The 18220-nt window shown below is 48.6% G+C and overlaps 1 protein-coding gene across 1 annotated transcript in view; it reads right to left on the bottom strand.

Moving 5' to 3' along the window:
• Positions 1–513: 513 nt before the first annotated feature.
• The window catches only part of LMF2 (lipase maturation factor 2), a 29826-nt gene continuing 12119 nt past the window's right edge, over positions 514–18220 (bottom strand). Inside the window, exons 5-14 of the mRNA XM_033162467.1 lie at positions 17048–17226; positions 16022–16160; positions 13944–14078; positions 10540–10645; positions 9791–9887; positions 7482–7664; positions 6490–6658; positions 4282–4393; positions 2525–2633; positions 514–1572 (exon numbers count right to left, since the gene is read on the bottom strand). Of these exons, the coding sequence (XP_033018358.1) occupies positions 1210–1572; positions 2525–2633; positions 4282–4393; positions 6490–6658; positions 7482–7664; positions 9791–9887; positions 10540–10645; positions 13944–14078; positions 16022–16160; positions 17048–17226 (1592 nt within the window). The 3' untranslated portion in view covers positions 514–1209. The remainder of the gene's footprint in view (positions 1573–2524; positions 2634–4281; positions 4394–6489; positions 6659–7481; positions 7665–9790; positions 9888–10539; positions 10646–13943; positions 14079–16021; positions 16161–17047; positions 17227–18220) is intronic.

Genomic DNA, 18220 nt, shown 5'->3' on the forward strand with positions numbered 1-18220 from the left:
CAGGAACCCAACTGGTAGAGCGCCACAAAACTCAAGCAGAGGGTCGAAGAAACTGGTGCGGGTTTGCATCCTCGGGGGGGGGGGTGCCAGACTCCTCGCATTTCTACTCCTGGGGGCCCAGACATACAAGACACCCCCCCAACCAACCCCAACCACACACACACACACACACAGACGAGAAAGAGAGCTGGAATGTAAAGGCTTTATTTAGAAAATTATAGATTATTCTGTCTCTGGGCGCCGGCAGAGTACCTCCTTCCTCGGGGGGGGGGTGCATCTGCTAGAGCCAGCATGCCCACCGAGGTTGCTGTTCAGGGCCCTCCCACTAGAGGGCAGCACGCGGGGGGGGGGTGGCAAAGCCAATCTCACCTGCCCCCCAGGTGGGGGGGGGGAAGGGAGGCACAACTGAGGTCAAGGCAAGGGCCAGAAAAATAGGTTGGGGGGGGGATTGGCCCAGAAAAAAGTTGGCGGGTTGAGGCAAGGCACCCACTTTTGCTGCCCCTCTTTTTTGGGGGAGGGGGGACACCCCCACCCACAACAGCGCTCAGCAAAGAGCAGGAGAGAAAGGGTTTTTTCCTGGGGGGGGCTCCCTTGTAAATCCCCCCCACACCCAAAGACCAGCAGAGTTTTGCACCTGATTCCAGCTCCAGTAGCAGAGCCAAAAATCCAGAGGAGAGAGTGTTTTTTAATCTAAAAATGAAGATATGGGGGGGGGGAAGAGACATACTCCCCCCCGCACCCCGTTTTCAGGCATCCAGCTCCTCGTGAGGAGCAGGAAGAGCCCCAAGAATGAAGCCGCATTCCAAATGCAGCGTCAAATAAAAAGAGGGTTTGGGGGGGGGGTTGCAGAGGTGTTTTAGGGGCCAAAGAGACCTTTCGTTTTAGCCTTGAACAGCCTCGTCCTTTCCTTGGGAAGGGCCTGGGGGGGGGGCCTCCTCCACTCGGCCGACGGCATCTGGGGGAAAGCTTTGGGGTGCAAGGGAAGGGGAAATGTTCCACGGGCCCCCAGACCCCAAAAGCCCTGTGTATGTGAAGCAGAGCCCACCCAACGGAAGGAGAAGCGGGGAGCGAGGGTCTTGGAACAAGGGCCAAGAGAGACCCCCGCCCCAAAATCTGTGGGCGTTTCTGGCCGAAAGGGGCAGGGCCCGGTGGGAGCATCTGTCAGCCCCTGGAAGGTGGGATGTGGGGGGGGCGCAGGAACGGCACCTATTATTTCTTCTTCTTGACATTGCGGGGTCCGTCTGCGGGGGGCTCGGCCAGGCCCCTGGACTTCTCCGCTGCCGCCGCCTCCTTCTTCCTCACTTGCCCGTTCTTCTCGCTGGCGCCCGCCTGGTCTCCTCCTGCCCCCGTGTCCACTTCCGCCCGCTTGCCGCCCTTGGGCTTCGCAGGCCCGCTGGGGGCTCCCCCTGCCAGCAGCCAGCCCCCCGCCGCTCTCAGGAGGCAAATGGCGGCCCCCGTGAGGTACAGGGACCAGATGACGGCCGGACCGCTGTACGGGTGGAGGTACTCTCGAACTCGCTGCAGGGCCGTTGGTAGCGGGCCACCCGAGGCCCTCTTCGGCGAGGCCTTGTCCTACGAGGAAGGGAGGAAAGTGTTGGCAAGGCAAGGCTGTAGCTCAAGAATTGCAGAATTGGAAGGGACCCCCAACCTTCTCGGCCCTGAGTGCTCACTGGAAGGACAGATCCTGAAGCTGAGGCTCCAAGACTTTGGCCACCTCATGAGAAGAGAAGACTCCCTGGAAAAGACCCTGATGTTGGGAAAGATGGAGGGCACAAGGAGAAGGGGACGACAGAGGATGAGATGGTTGGACAGTGTTCTCGAAGCGACTAACATGAGTTTGGCCAAACTGCGAGAGGCAGTGAAGGATAGGGGTGCCTGGCGTGCTCTGGTCCATGGGGTCACGAAGAGTCGGACACGACTGAACGACTGAACAAAAACTTAATGCAAACACGTTGGCATTTGGCAATGACAAAAGTTCCTTTAGAAACACAGTTTACAAAGACTCATAATCTAGTCTCTAGAAACTTTTTACAACATGAAATAACAATAGCTTTCATTATAGGATGCAAATAATTATAAATAGCAGAATGTAGGCACCCTATATATAGAAAGGAGCAAAGCAGTGATATTTTAGGGAGCAGGCTAGCAGGCGGGGCCCATGACTTACACATCCTAGGAGCCTACACAACACAAAACACGGTTGCTGTATGTAGGTTTTATTTCATTTGTTTTTTATCTTATATTTTGGAAATGTACATCCAGGTTTTTTCCCTTTAATTTTTTTGGGGTCCCCCAAGAGAGTGGGGCCCTAAGCTATAACTTGTTTAGCTTATACGTAAATCCAACACTGCACAGCCCTCCACAAGGCAGGAATAAGGAGCTCCCCCATACGGGAGTTGAACCTGCAACCTTGGCATTATCAGCACCACTCTCTGACCAACGGAACTACCTATGCACACCTGATGCTCCCCCGTTCCCCCTGTGCTCATGCACCCTCATAGATACTCCCTGCCCCTCGACTCACCTTAAGCCCATGTTGGACCAAGAGGCCGTCCAGGACGGGATCGCCAAGGAAGACGGCCGGGTAGAATTCCTCCTGCCACTGCCGCCTCCACCACCGCTGAGGGACGGACCTGCAGTGGGGCAGGAAGCGGGTTAGTTGTTGTTCAGATGCGTTCGTGGTCCACAGCCCCACCCACCCCACACCCGTATCCTGGGGGCCGGAGGCAGAATTCTGCAAAATCTGTTATCGGAGAGGCATCCCATACGTGAGGATACGCAGCCTGAGCAAAGAACTAGCAAGAGCCAAGTCTGGCTGCTAGAGGGGGAAACATGGTGTAGTTAGGATGGGAAAAGGAAATCAAGTCCAATCTCACAACAACTGCTCTGCTTCTGTTCCACATTTGCACTTTAAAAATGTGATATAGGGACCCCTGACCATTAGGTCCAGTCGCCGATGACTTTGGGGTTGCGGCGCTCATCTCGCTTTACTGGCCAAGGGAGCCGGCGTACAGCTTCCGGGTCATGTGGCCAGCATGACTAAGCCGCTTCTGGCGAACCAGAGCAACGCACGGAAATGCCATTTACCTTCCCGCTGGAGCGGTACCTATTTATCTACTTGCACTGCTAGGTTGGGCAGGAGCAGGGACCGAGCAACGGGAGCTCACCCCGTCGCGGGGATTTGAACCGCGACCTTCTGATTCCACTCAAAGGTAGCCTAGCTGAGCAGGGCCCTTGATGGCTTAGGGAAATCGGAGGCCGCTTCCCTTAGTTGTGGGAGCCCCCCAACAGACAGCATAAATATTTCCCCCTTGTATAGGTCAGGCCTCCGACTCACGACCTGCACCATGTCAACTGTGCTGTTTGTTGGGATTTTGTTTCCAACGAGCAAAACATCTTGCGAGAAGGAAAATTTGAGAGAGCCGATTCCTGAGGAGCTTTTGACTTTACGCTCCTTGAGTATTAATAAACCAAAAAGCAAGTGGGGAAAATTGTTTGCGTGCATGTTCAACTGTTACCTAGCAGTTCAAAAGCACATCAACGTGCAAGTAGATAAATAGGGACTGCTCCAGCGGGAAGGTAAACGGCGTTTCCGTGTGCTGCTCTGGTTCGCCAGAAGCGGCTTAGTCATGCCTTACTGGCCCAAACCGGGCTCAAATAAATTTCAATAGGGACACTTTGGCATGGATAACCAAATGCAGAAATTTACAGGTGAAACTCAAAAAATTAGAATATCATGGAATGGTTAATTTCTTTCGGTAATTCGACATAAAAGGTGAAACTAATATATGAGACAGACTCATGACATGCAAAGCGAGATATGTCAAGCCTTTATTTGTTATAATTGTGATGATTATGGCACACAGCTGATGAGAACCCCAAATTAACAATCTCAACTTTGGGGTTTTTCATCAGCTGTACGCCATAATCATCACAATTATAACAAGCAAAGGCTTGACATATCTCGCTTTGCATGTCATGAGTCTATCTCACATATTAAACTCCAGTAGCTAATGAAAACAATTGCTTGACAGCGGGAAGATGAGTCAAGAATGTGGTGAAGCAGCGGGAAAATCTATCACAATTCTAGATTGAGGGAAGTAATAGAACCACGACATTCTGCCTCGGTGAGACTTGGGAGTAGAGTTTATGAAGGTTATTGACAAATGGCTACAAAAACGGATTGAGCAAGCATCCCAAAGGTCTGTGGTCAGATGAGGAGGTGAAAGAGCCCCGAGGGATTCTCCGGCCCCCTTCCAGAAAGCGCTGGGTGTCACTCACCAATCCTGGCCGGCTTCCGTGAACCAGTATTTGTACAACTGAGCCCGGATATAGGTTGGGGGTTTGGAGCTGAACGGGTATTTGGAGTCATCTACCTGCACGAGATGGATCACTGTGGGAGGGAAAGGAAATTCCTTCAGGCCAAATGGGTCCGGACAAGGGTGGATAAAAACCAAAAGATTTAAAAAATATATATATCAAAAAAATCTGGATTTTTTAAATTAAATGCTTTTGGAGGAAAAATCTTTCTAAAGATAGCTTTCTATTTAAGTTACATTATACAGGTGAAACTCGAAAAATTAGAAAATTGTGGAAAGGGTCATTTCTTTCAGTAATTCAACTTAAAAGGTGAAACTAATATACGAGATAGACTCATGACATGCAAAGCGAGATATGTCAAGCCTTTGTTTGTTGTAATTGTGATGATTATGGCGCACAGCTGATGAGAACCCCAAAGTTGAGATTGTTAATTTGGGGTTTTCATCAGCTGTACGCCATAATCATCACAATTATAACAAACAAAGGCTTGACGTATCTTGCTTTGCATGTCATGAGTCTATCTCGTATATTAAACTCCAGTAGCTAATGAAAACAATTGCTTACATAAATGGACTTTTCCACGATATTCTAATTTTTCAAGTTTCATCTGAAGTCCAAAGGCTTATTTCCATTCAGGAAATAAGAATTTGTTTTAAGTTTTTCATGTGTGCTAAAACTCAGTCTTCAGTTGTTTTTTAACCACATCAGTTAACAAACATGGATACATATGCTATAATGTTATTGCTTTGGTTAAATAAATTGTTTAAATGGTTATTGAGGAAACGATTAGTTTTCTCCTTCCAATAAAGTACAGGAGAAAAGTTGTCCAAATATAAACAGTTAACTTACGAAATCTCACAATAATTTCATACTTATTGGTCCATGTATTTCTAATAGTATAACCAAATCAGTAATTTCTGATACAACTGTAAAAACTACTTTGAAAATTAATTATTCCAGAAATGAAACCTTCATCTGGTTGTTAATATTAAGGTGATACCAGCAAGAATGAGTCTTTTCGTAAAAAAGAAGATTTAAATCAAGTCTTGCTAGTGCTGCCCACTTCCGGGTCGGAGGAACACCGGAAATAGCTTGTGCATATGCGTATGCGTTATTTCCGGTGCACATCCGGGACAGAGGAGGCCCGTGCACATGCGCACAAGCTATTTCTGGTGCTCCTCCAACCTGGAAGTGCACCGGAAATACAGTGTTTCTCCTAAAATAAGACATGGCCATAAAATAAGCCATAGCAGGATTTCTATGCATTTGCAAAATATAAGCCGTTCCCCGAAAATAAGCCATACCCCGAAAATAAGCCATAGTGATGCGGCACCTCCCATTAAAACAGCCTGGAGAGGCGTGGCTATGCAGCGTACCGATGCGATGCGGTTAAAATAAGACATCCCCTGAAAATAAGCCATACTGTGTTTTGTTGAGGGGAAAAAAATATAAGACGGTGTCTTATTTTAGGAGAAACACGGTATCATGTGCACATGCGCATACACTATTTCCAGTGCACATCCAGGACAGAGGCGGCCCGTGCACATGCGCACAAGCTATTTCTGGTGCTCCTCCAACCTGGAAGTACACCGGAAATATTGTGTGTGCATGCGCATACGCTATTTCCAGTGCACATCCAGGACAGAGGAGGCCCGTGCACAAGCTATTTCTGGTACACCTCCAACCTGGAAGTGCACCGGAAATATCATGTGCACATGCGCATACACTATTTCCAGTGCACATCCAGGACAGAGGAGGCCCATGCACATGCGCACAAGCTATTTCTGGTGTTCCTCCAACCTGGAAGTACACCGGAAATATCATGTGCACATGCGCATACGCTATTTCCAGTGCACATCCGGGACAGAGGAGGCCCGTGCACATGCGCACAAGCTATTTCTGGTGCTCCTCCAACCCAGAAGGGCACCGGAAATATTGTGTGTGCACACGTATGGGGGTGCGCTTCCCCACCGCGCAATCGGTGCTGGAGCCACTGGCCCGAGGCGTGGCAAGTTTGCTGACCCCTGGTCTTAATGCTTGAAAGACGGCAGGAGTTTTAGCGTTTCGCATTCGGGAAGGAAAGGAGCATCTGTGGTTAGTCGCCCCCCAATACCAGAATTCCGTAAAATGTAGGAAACGACCGTTCTCTGGCTCTTTCCCTCCACTCACCTTCTTTCTTGCCCTGTAGGAGGCGGTAGACGAAGCCCGTGAACCAGGGGCTGTGCGCTTGGGGGGCCAGGGCGGCAAACCACATCTGCCAGTCGAGGCGCGGCTGGTGCGGGGTCACGAGAGGGGGGGCAGCGCTGACATTGCCCGGCTTGTACATGAACTCAATCTCCTGCGGGCGGGAGGGGAAGAGAGGCACTGATCACACACATCATCCAAAAGCCTTATACCCCAGCTTGCTCATGTTGGCTGTTCCCCAAGTCGGCGAGGTTCATTTGACGACCACAAGGAAGTGAGCGTTTGGGTTTCATTGCCCTAGTCCTGCGGGACTCCCTGCCACTTGACATCCAGCAGGTGGCTCTTGGGCCAACTTTCAAATGCCTGCTGAAAACTCTTCTATTCCTCCGGGCTTATGCAGGCAATTAAGAACACGGCAAACCACTTTGCTGCGTATTTCTATGACACAGGGATGCACAAACATCTTAACAGATGATATACAGTGGAACTTTGGTTCTCAAACTTAATCCGTTTTGGGAGTCCGTTCGACCCCTGAAACCGTTCGAAAACCAAGGCGCGGCTTCTGACTGGCTGCAGGAACTTCCTGCACTCAAGTGGAAGTCGTGTCGGGCGTTCGGCTTCCGAAAAACGTTCAAAAACCGGAACACTCACTTCCGGGTTTTCAGTGTTTGGGAGCCAAAACGTACAAGTACCAAGGCGTTTGAGAACCAAGGTACGACTGCATATAAATGAATAGATGTATAAGTGATACGTATAAATGAAACCACCCAGTCCCCCAGGATGCTGTGCTTCCACAACCAGCTGCCTGTCAAGTCATGCAAACGACTCATTTGTCCACCCCAGCTTGTGCCCGTCCCTCCATGAGGTCTAGCGCCTTGTGCAAGCACTGTTTTGCCAGAGTCCTTGGACGGCGGCAGCAGCAGCAGCTGCAGACACAAAGAGGTCCGAGTCGTCCTCCAAGAGGAGCCATGAATTACCGTCCACTTCTCCTTGTCGTAGCTGCCTTCCAGCACCACCTCGGGACGCCCGCCGACCCCCGTCATCCGCCGGAAGAGGCCGTAGGAGTTGGCGAGCTGGTAGCGGTCGACAGCGCTGAAGAGCTGGTGGACACTGGGCCAGAGTTTCCCATTGGACTCGTACTCAATGTAAGTGAAGGGGACCTGGGGCAAGAGAGAGAGAGAGATATCAAGGCAAGGAGAGGGGTTTTCTTGGGGTGTGTGTTTGTGTCAGCCTCTCCTGGAGACAATTTTGCAGCAACAGGAGCGGCAAGAGCATTGTGTACGTGGAACCCCGTCTCTGGATGAATGAAGCCCAGTGTTATAAGAAAAAAAACTGCCCCTTTTCCCTTATAGGGTATCCAAGAGCCCAGACAGAGTCCTTAAGTGGGTTCCCTATCGGTAGGAGAAAATAACAGAGGCCAACCAGAGAATATTGAAAAGGTAAAGGGACCCCTGACCTTTAGGTCCAGTCGCGGACGACTCTGGTGTTGCGGCGCTCATCTCGCTTTACTGGCCAAGGGAGCTGGCATACAGCTTCCGGGTCATGTGGCCAGCATGACTAAGCCGCTTCTGGCGAACCAGAGCAGCGCATGGAAGTGCCGTTTACCTTCCCACCTATTTATCGACTTGCACTTTGACGTGCTTTCAAACTGCTAGGTTGGCAGGAGCAGGGACCGAGCAACGGGAGCTCACCCCGTCATTGCGGGGATTCGAACCGCCGACCTTCTGATCAGCAAGCCCTAGGCTCTGTGGTTTAACCCACAGCGCCACCCGCGTCCCCCATTGAGAAGCAAAACAGCTAGTAAACCCGATCTTTATTAATCTGTTGCAACAGGGTCCCCTGCTCCCCCCACACAGGGAGGGAGGAGAGGAACCCAGAACATTGGTGTCCAAGCTCTTATATAGGCTTTTGAAATTGCCTCCCCTGTAGCTCAAGACCACCCCCACAAAAAAAATCATACATACATCACAGAAAGAGGTGGTCCCCAGCAGAAATTTGAGTGTGTTGCTTCTCTCCTGTCTGCCAGGATACCTGATCATGCCTTATTATTATCTGATTGCCTTTTCTGGGTAGCCTGGCCACTCCTTGGAGATGGTACATACCGTATTTTTCGCTCCATAGGACGCACTGGACCATAGGGCACACCTCGTTTTTAGAGGAGGAAACAAGAAAAAAAAATATTTTTCTGGTTTTCCTCCTCTAAAAGCCCTGTTTTTTTGAGGATCAGCTAAATGTTTTGCAGCTTTTTTTGCAAAGGGAAAAGCCCTGGTTTTTTGAGGATCAGTTAAAAGTTTTGCAATTTTTCTGCAAAGGGGGAAAAGCAAAGAGGAAAAGCCCCATTTTTATGGGGTTCAACTCACATTTCTGCAGCTTCTAAAGGGAGCCTTTTCTACAGTTTCCAGACAGATAATCTAATCAGCCAGTCTCATGTCACTGGGGAAACAAACAACCTCCCTCTGCAGCACATTCAACAATGGAGGGCGGGGCTGAAAGGGAGCCGGGACTCTTATCTCTCTCCCAATCTCTTGCTGATCAGCTGCTGAGCGGGGTCCTTTCAACACCCCCTTTTCTCTTTGTAAAATAAAAAGCACGATCCTCTTTTGGCCCCTGGGCAATTCGGCTCCAGGGACCACCATTCGCTCCATAAGACGCACAGATATTTCCCCTTACTTTTTAGAAGGGAAAAGGTGCGTCTTATGGAGCAAAAAATACGGTGCTTATTTCCTGAATCTCTTAACGCATATTGATAGTGCGCTCAGCTTAAACAGATACTTGCCGGACTGTATTTACAGGGAGGTGTGAGCCCCTACAGTTCAAAGACCATTGGAAAGCTTTTCCCATTTCCTTCCTTCTTGCAGAGAAATATTTGAGGTCAAAATGGCTTCAGGATTGTTCTCCTGTACTATTTCAGAGACGTGGTTTATATACTTATGTACGTCTTTGCCTTGTACATTTATAAACATTTACTTTATGTTTGTAAGACCTTAGAATTCCTATTAACACCAGGAATCCCCACCATCTAGGGATCCCTTTGCAAGTGAGAGTCACTGTTGGGGGGCATTGTTTCCCCCCAATTTGCTTTAAAAGGAAACAACAGGATAATATATTTTTCCACAGTGAGATGCAAGGTTCATATTTATACAAAAAGCAGCCCTCCCTCGCACTTTCGTTCAAAGATCTCATTTCTCTTTTCTTTTTTCCCCTGAGTCGGCACATTTGGCAGCTTTCGAGGCCCACGCAAGACGTCACCCCCCCCTTTCCCCAAGCTGTCGCCCGATTTACTCACCAGGCTGATGGTAAACATCCCGAGAGCCGCAGTGGCGAAGATGGCCCACTGGGTGGCGCTCCAGAGCTTCCAGAAAAAGCCCCGGGTGCAAGCGCTCCTATTTGGGGGCGGGGAGAGAAAAAAAGAGGGGAAATATAGAGGGCTGCATATTAACCTTTGCTATCTCTATTTTATTTTACAGTTCAATCTTTATTGGTTTATAAACAATGCATCTGATCACCTCAATACACCAAAACACAGAAGTGTTACGAGCAAATCATGACCAAGGTAAAGGGACCCCTGACCGTTAGGACCAGTCGCAGACGACTCTGGGGTTGCGGCGCTCATCTCGCTTTACTGGCCGAGGGAGCCGGCGTACAGCTTCCGGGTCATGTGGCCAGCATGACTAAGCCGCTTCTGGCGAACCAGAGCAGCGCACAGAAATGCCATTTACCTTCCCGCCGGAGCGGTACCTATTTATCTACTTGCACTTTGACGTGCTTTCGAACTGCTAGGTGGGCAGGAGCTGGGACCGAGCAACGGGAGCAAACCCCGTCATTGCGGGGATTCGAACCGCCGACCTTCTGATCGGCAAGCCCAAGAGGCTTGGTGGTTTAGACCACAGCGCCACCCGTGCCACCTGTGTGATTATATATGTTTAAATGGAAAAGTAATAAAAATTATTTTAAAGAAAGAAAGCAGCACAGACACTGCCAAGGGCCTTTCCCCCAAAAAACACCGTTCCTCCCCCTTACCTGTGAGGCACTCACCTGTAGCCAGCCTGAAGGATCTCCCAGACCAGAGAGGCAAGCCCAATGGCCACCAGAGGAAGAGTCACCATCCTCAACCACAGCATGAACTCGTGGTAGGTGAAAGCTGGAGAGAGACAGAGAGAGAAGTTGTCCACATACGTGGAAAAAGCCGGGAGTGCGGGAGACAAGCCCCCACCCCAAATCCCGATGGACAGCGAACTTTAAACCAAGAATCAGAGAACAGCAGGCACCCCTATGGCGTCTCCCGAGACAGACGGGTGCCCAAAACAGAACCATAGACGCACCCTTCCTATGTACCTCTTTGGAAAGATTCCTGGCTCAGTGCTAGGGCATCTGCTTGGCATGCAGAATGTCCTAGGTTCGGGCCCTGATGCTCTCTCCAGGCCCCGCCTGAAACCTGGCTAAGCTGCTGCCAGTCCGTGTCGGTAATACTGAGCTGGGTGGACCAGGGGTCTTCCTCAATGCAAAGGCAGACCCCCATGTTCCGCATTCAAAAGAACTCAGTTTTTGAATGTGGCAGCATCTACACTGCCTGTTGATAGCACACAGGCAGCTTCACATCACTTTTTCCGGCGCCTGCTAAAAACGTTTTTGTTCAGACAAGGCTTTCCAGATGTTTACAGAGTTGGTGCAAGCTCTGATTTTGGCCTATCATCATTTTAACTTCAGGAACGCATCAAATTATTGTTGCTGTTTTTTCTCGGTGGTAATTCTATCTTATTTTTGTAAACCGTGTTGAGGGGTTTTTATTATTTAAAAAAAAATACAATCAAGCAGTGTACACATTTTATGAAATAAAGAAAGAATAAATGTTCCCACAGAAGAAATTGAACGATTTCCTTTATGGGATCCAGTTTTCCAGGTGCCCAAATAGTCACATTTTGCACTTAGATCACAGAACTGTGGAATTGGAAGGGAACACCACCCCCAAAGGTCATGTAGCTCAACCGCCCCCCAGCATTGCAGGAATCACAGCTAAAGGATCCCCGGCTATGCTATCCCCTCTGCCGTTGCCAGGCTGAGCACCCTCAACTGTTCCTCATCAGGCTTGGTTTCCAGACCCTTGATCATCTTGGTCGCCCTCCTCTGCCCACCTTGCAACTTGTCAACATCCTTCTTAAATTGGGGTGCCCAGAACTGGACACAGGATCCCAGGTGTGGTCTGGCCAAGGCAGAACAGAGCAGGACTCTGACTTCCCTTTGATCTGGACACTAGATCAAAGCCCTCGACTGTTTATATGGCTATTCTCAGGGCTGGATTTAGGTTCGACGAGACCCTAAGCTACTGAAGGTAATGGGGCCCTTTATATGTCCAGCTGTCCTTTGTCAACAACAAACACTCGCTGTTCTTTTGTGTTGAATATATGCCATATGGTCATTTATGGACCTAATGGTATCTAAAGCCATTTGCAACCAGTCCATGCAGAATGTCGGCACCCTATATACAGGTGAAACTCGAAAAATTTGAATATCGTGGAAAGGTTCATTTCTTTCAGTAATTCAACTTAAAAGGTGAAACTAATATATGAGATAGACTCATATATTAAACTCCAGTAGCTAATGAAAACAATTGCTTACATAAATGGACTTCCATTTCATGCGGCTCAATGTGGTGCCTTCCATAGTTCCAGTTACAGTTGGGTAGCCGTGTTGGTCTGCCATAGTCGAAACAAAATAGGAAATTCTTTCCAGTATCTGAAGAAGTGTGCATGCACACGAAAGCTCATACCAAGAACAAACTCAGTTGGTCTCTAAGGTGCTACTGGAAAGAATTTCCTATTTTGTTTCGACTATGGCAGACCAACACAGCTACCCAACTGTAACTGAATAAATAGACTTTTCCACGATATTCTAATTTTTCAAGTTTCACCTGTATATAAAGGAGCAAAGCAGTGATATTTTAGGGAGCAGGCTAGCAGGCTGGGCCCTTTACTTACATCATAGGAGCCTACAAAACACTGTTGCTGTATGTAGGTTTTATCTTAAATTTTGGAAATGTACACCCAGGGTTTTTTTCCTGTAATTTTTTTGGGGGCCCCCAAGAGAGCGGGGCCCTAAGCTATAGCTTGTTTAGCTTATATGTAAATCCGGCACTGGTGTATTCTATTTTCATCCTGCCACAATTATGGCAGCATCTCGCTCCCCGACGTTTCTTTTTTTAAAAAAATCTTTATTGCAGAATAATTTACATAGAACATAAACACAATGAAAAACTGGCAACACCTGATTTGACATTCCCATTCACCTCATTGCTTTTCATACCCTACTAGTCTTCATAATAATGAAGTGTGTATAATTATTATTATTCCTTTCAGTTAATTATCAGGGGGGAAATTACTTAAACTTCAAGATTCAATCCAAATCTGTCGGGAGATTTGTGTTATTACAGTACACAGTGGTAGCTCAGGTTAAGAACTTAATTCGTTCTGGAGGTCCGTTCTTAACCTGAAATACCACTTTAGCTAATGGGGACTCCCACTGCCGCCACGCGATTTCTGTTCTCACCCTGAAGCAAAGTTCTTAATCCGAGGTACTATTTCTGGGTTAGCAGAGTCTGTAACCTGAAGCATCTGTAACCCGAGGTACCACCGTACATTTTAAGATATTCTTTGAACTTTGTCCAATCTTTACTAAATTCTGCCTAGAATATCCTCTTATTCCCCTCTGGTCCCAACAACATCAAACATACCATCTCAGGACTATTTAATTGCTCATCTTCCAACATTCTGTATGCCATCAAATGCCAACAGTGCCCTTCAGCTCTCTATATTGGACAAACAGGCCAAACCCTACGCCAGAGGATAAATGGACACAAATCTGACATCAGGAATCACAAGACAGAGAAACCAGGAGGAGAACACTTCAGTCTCCCAGGACATTCTATACAAGATCTCAAAGTAGCTGTCTTAATACAAAGGAATTTCAGAAATAGACTGGAAAGAGAAGTGGCTGGATTGCAACTAATCACCAAACTTAAAACCATGGAGAAACCTGGTCTGAACAAAGACATTGGATTCTTATCTCATTATACATAACAAAGCTATCTTTAGCCATCTCACCCCTTGCCTTTCCCTGCAAGACTAATTGCAGCCGTTTAAGAGTCGTCAACAGGTTTTCCACACCTATCAGCTGATCCCCCATTCCCACCACCCTCTGAGTAATACCCCTCCCCACCCTCTCACTATATATAAGGGTCTGGTGACTTCTGTTTCAGTGTATCTGAAGAAGTGTGCATGCACATGTAAGCTCATACCAAGAACAAACTCAGTTGGTCTCTAAGGTGCTACTGGAAGGAATTTTCTATTTTGTTTCGACTATGGCAGACCAACACGGCTACCCACCTGTAACTTTTATCCCCCCCGTCATCCTTGCAAACTCTGAGTATTCTGGCGTTTCCATACCTGCCTTGGACTCAATCAACTTCTTCTCCCAGCTGATCTTCAGGTCGAAGTAAAGAACCGTCCAGTAGACCAGCAAGCCATAGGCGCCCATTTCGGAGAGCACAGTCATGACGGACGCCAAGCTGGGCGGCCAAGCTGCAGAGGAGAGACGACATGGAGCGATGCAAGGATGGAGGGGGTGGGGACAGGCATGGCCCCATGCCACCAGGTGGGTCACTGGGCACAGAGGGTGGGGAGAGCGACTCAAAATCCACACCCGCTTTCGAGGGAAGAGAGGCTCAAGGCTGATGCAGTGGCCCCCACGCCCCACCGGAGGGAAATCAAAATATCTTCCTAGTAGATAGAAAGGAGTTCACTGCTCAGAGTTTGCGCTAAGGTGGGCTTATTGCTGCTCTCCAGTCGCATCACCTAAAGGGTTGCTAAGAGGTACCAGGGGAGGGAGGCAGGGGGTGATGGAGGCATGAATCAGACTTTGAAAAGTTCCCCAAATCTTTTTTGGTGCTGGGCCCTCTTGAATTGACAAACTCATCCCCTGCACCTCCTACCCTACAAAGAGCATTACTCAGAATATTGTAACAATGATGATGACGATTCTATTGTATGTTCCCCACCGATCTGACTGAGCTGTCCCAGTTTTCTGGGCAGCTTCCATCATATAAGAATCCAGAATGCGGCAGCCGGACTGGGAGCGGCCGCTGAGACCATATAACACCGGTCCTGAAAGACCTACATTGGCTCCCAGTACATTTCCAAGCACAATTCAAAGTGTTGGTGCTGACCTTGAAAGCCCCAAACGGCCTCGGCCCAGTATACCTGAAGGAGCGTCTCCACCCCCATCGTTCAGCCCGGACACTGAGGTCCAGCGCCGAGGGCCTTCTGGCGGTTCCCTCCCTGCAAGAAGCGAGGTTACAGGGAACCAGGCAGAGGGCCTTCTCGGTGGTGGCACCCGCCCTGTGGAACACCCTGCCACCAAATGTCAAGGAAATAAACAACTATCTGACTTTTAGAAGACATCTGAAGGCAGCCCTGTTTAGGGAAGTTTTTTAATGTTTGATGTTTTATTGTGTTCTTAATATTCTGTTGGGAGCTGCCCAGAGTGGCTGGGGAAACCCAGCCAGATGGGCGGGGTATAAATAAAATTATTATTATTATATTAAAAAGCTCCCTGATACAGGGCTGTCTTCAAACGTCTTCTAAAGAGAGCCAGTGTGGTGTAGTGGTCAAGAGCGGGGTAGACTCGTAATCCAGGGAACCGGGTTCGCTTCCCTGCTCCTCCACATGCAGCTGCTGGTTGACCTTGGGGTAGTCACACTTCTCTGAAGTCTCTCAGCCCCACTCACCTCACAGAGTGTTTGTTGGGGGGGGGGAGGAAGGGAAAGGAGAATGTGAGCCGCCTTGAGACTCCTTCAGGTAGTGATAAAGCGGGATATCAAATCCAAACCCTTCTTAAAGGTTGTACAGTTACTCATGTCCTTGACATCTGATTGGGGGGGGGGGTGTTCCACAGGGTGGGTGCCACTACCGAGAAGGCCCTCTGCCCGGTTCCCTGTAACCTCACTTCTCGCAGGGAGGGAACCCAAACCCCCCAAGAAAGATAGAATCATACAATCCTAGAGTTGGAAGAGACCCCAAGGGCCATCCAGTCCAACCCCCTGCCAAGCAGGAAACACCATCAAAGCATTCCTGACAGATGGCTGTCAAGCCTCCGCTTAAAGACCTCCAAAGAAGGAGACTCCACCACACTCCTTGGCAGCAAATTCCACTGTCCAACAGCTCTTACTGTCAGGAAGTTCTTCCTAATGTTTAGGTGAACACAACATTCGAAAGAGCAACCATTAAATGCAAATGAAAATATATTTGGCTTAATTCAACACCGGAGGGGGGGCGACGACTTGTTCTATTGATGCCAGATTCTTGAACTCGATAAGAGTTTTCTGCACCCCTAGAGCCCCCCATGCCTCTTAGCAACCCCCCCCCAAGGGGGCACTACCACCCACTTGGGGATTTGATGCTGCAGACCCTCCCCGTCGCTAACCCTGGACCCATTTTGCAGAGCCATGGAGACCGAAGCCGCTCACCGGTAGCCGTTTTCTTCCGGCCGTGGCCCAGCCACATCCCCAAGTGTTCGTCGTCCAGCAGGGAGAAGCTCAGCACGATGGTGAGCAGGTTGAAGAAGTTGTAGTTGCCCGTGGCGATGATGAGCAGCTGCAGGAGGACCTGGGGAGGGTTTCGGAAACCTGTCGTTATGATCTTAAACCTAGGTTTTAAAAGACAACCCCCCACTACGACTGGATCAGATGGAAAGGGACAGGGAATGGGTCTATATAAAGGAGTTACAGGTAGGTAGCCGTGTTGGTCTGCCATAGTCAAAACAAAATAAAAAATAAAAAAAATTCCTTCCAGTAGCACCTTAGAGACCAACTAAGTTTGTTCTTGGTATGAGCTTTCGTGCGCATGCAAACTTCTTCAGAACCAACTACCGTATTTTTCGCTCCATAAGACGCACTTTTTTCCTCCTAAAAATTAAGGGGAAATATCTGTGCGTCTTATGGAGCGAATGGTGGTCCCTGGAACCGAGTTGCCCAGGGGCCAAAAGCAGATAGTGCTTTTTGTTGTTTGTTTCCCCAGTGACACGTGACTGGCTTAGATTATCTATCTGGAAACTGTAGAAATGGCTCCCTTTCCTTCAGAAGCTGCAGAAATGTGAGTTGAACTCCATAAAAACGGGGCTTTTCCTCTTTGCTTTTTTTCCTTTGCAAAAAAGCTGCAAAACTTTTAGCTGATCCTCAAAAAAAATAAAAATAAACCCAGGGCTTTTCCCTTTGCAAAAAAAGCTGCAAAACTTTTAGCTGATCCTCAAAAAACCAGGGCTTTTCCTTTTGCTAAAAAGCTGCAAAACTTTTAGCTGATCCTCAAAAAACCAGGGCTTTTCCCTTTGCAAAAAAGCTGCAAAACTTTTAGCCGATCCTCAAAAAAACAGGGCTTTAGAGGAGGAAAACCAGAATTTTTTTTTCTTTTTTCCTCCTCTAAAAACGAGGTGCGCCCTATGGTCTGGTGCGCCCTATGGAGCGAAAAATACGGTAAATAAGGTTGCCTGGGGATACCTGGGTGTAGAAGGCAAATAGGCGAAGGCGTCGCAGAGGAGCAAAGAAGAGCGCCGGGATGGCTATCTCGATGACGTAAGTGGCCACCACGCTGAACTTCTGGAACCAGACGGGCAGCTGGTGGACGAACCACGAGGCCGGCGTCGGGATGCACTGGGTCTCGTAGTGGTAGGTTAAAGCTGGGGAGATAAGTGGTTTTGGGTTGCATAAAAGGATCCGGACTGAGGGATTCAGATGGCAGGAAAGGAGATTCTGACCCAACATCCTGGCAACAATGTGGGATGTAATCCATTGGACCAGGCAAATGCAACATTCCTTCTTTCCCTAGAATGGGCACAAGCAGGGGGACATCCAGTCAGTGCACTGTCTCTTCCACTGGTCTGGAGCTTCCTCCCCCTGCATGTGACCTGGGAGATGGGCGTGGATCTGGAAGAGCCGAGTCACGCAGCCGTTTTCTCAGTCTTGATTTCTAGTTTTTGTCTCTCTCTCTTTGCAGTTCTCTGCTTCTCCCCTGCCACCGTTTTCTTATGGAAATGTGATTTTGCTGTCTGCTGGCTCCCAGCCAGCAGCACATGCGTTCAGTCTCCACATGAGATGAACTCACAGTTTCTTTGTGTAACTACCAAGTAAAGCCTGCCTTTCGGGGATCAAACCCGTGAACTGAAATGTGAGCAAAGCTTTTTGTTACTTTACTCAGAAAGACTCTCGTGTCTTTATTCTTTTAAGGGGGATCAAAGGGGACACCAGGAAATCCTCTTAACTAAGAGATTCAAACGAATCTGCAAACTAGCTTCCAGCTATATTGAGGGGAATCTGCTGTGCTACATCACTCACTAGCGTGAGTGAAGGAAAGATAATACTTATTCAATATATCCTTTCCGACTATCCTTAACATTCCCACAAACAAGAGCCGTTTACTGCCCCTACCTGACCTTATAAACCTACGGCAGGGATGCCCAACCGGTCGATCGCAATCTCCCGGTCGACCGCGGGGTGTCCCTGGTCGGTCGCTCAACAACTGTGGGTCTTCCTCCCCAGAAAAAGCTCAACAACTTGGGTCAACGCAACGGGTAGATCACTGCCAGTAGGTTGTTGTTTAGTGGGAGTAGATCGCGGACAGTGTTCTCGAAGCAACTGGCATGAGTTTGGCCAAACTGTGAGAGGCAGTGAAAG

This window comes from Lacerta agilis, chromosome 10, assembly GCF_009819535.1.
Source record: "Lacerta agilis isolate rLacAgi1 chromosome 10, rLacAgi1.pri, whole genome shotgun sequence".
Classification (NCBI taxonomy): domain Eukaryota; kingdom Metazoa; phylum Chordata; class Lepidosauria; order Squamata; family Lacertidae; genus Lacerta; species Lacerta agilis.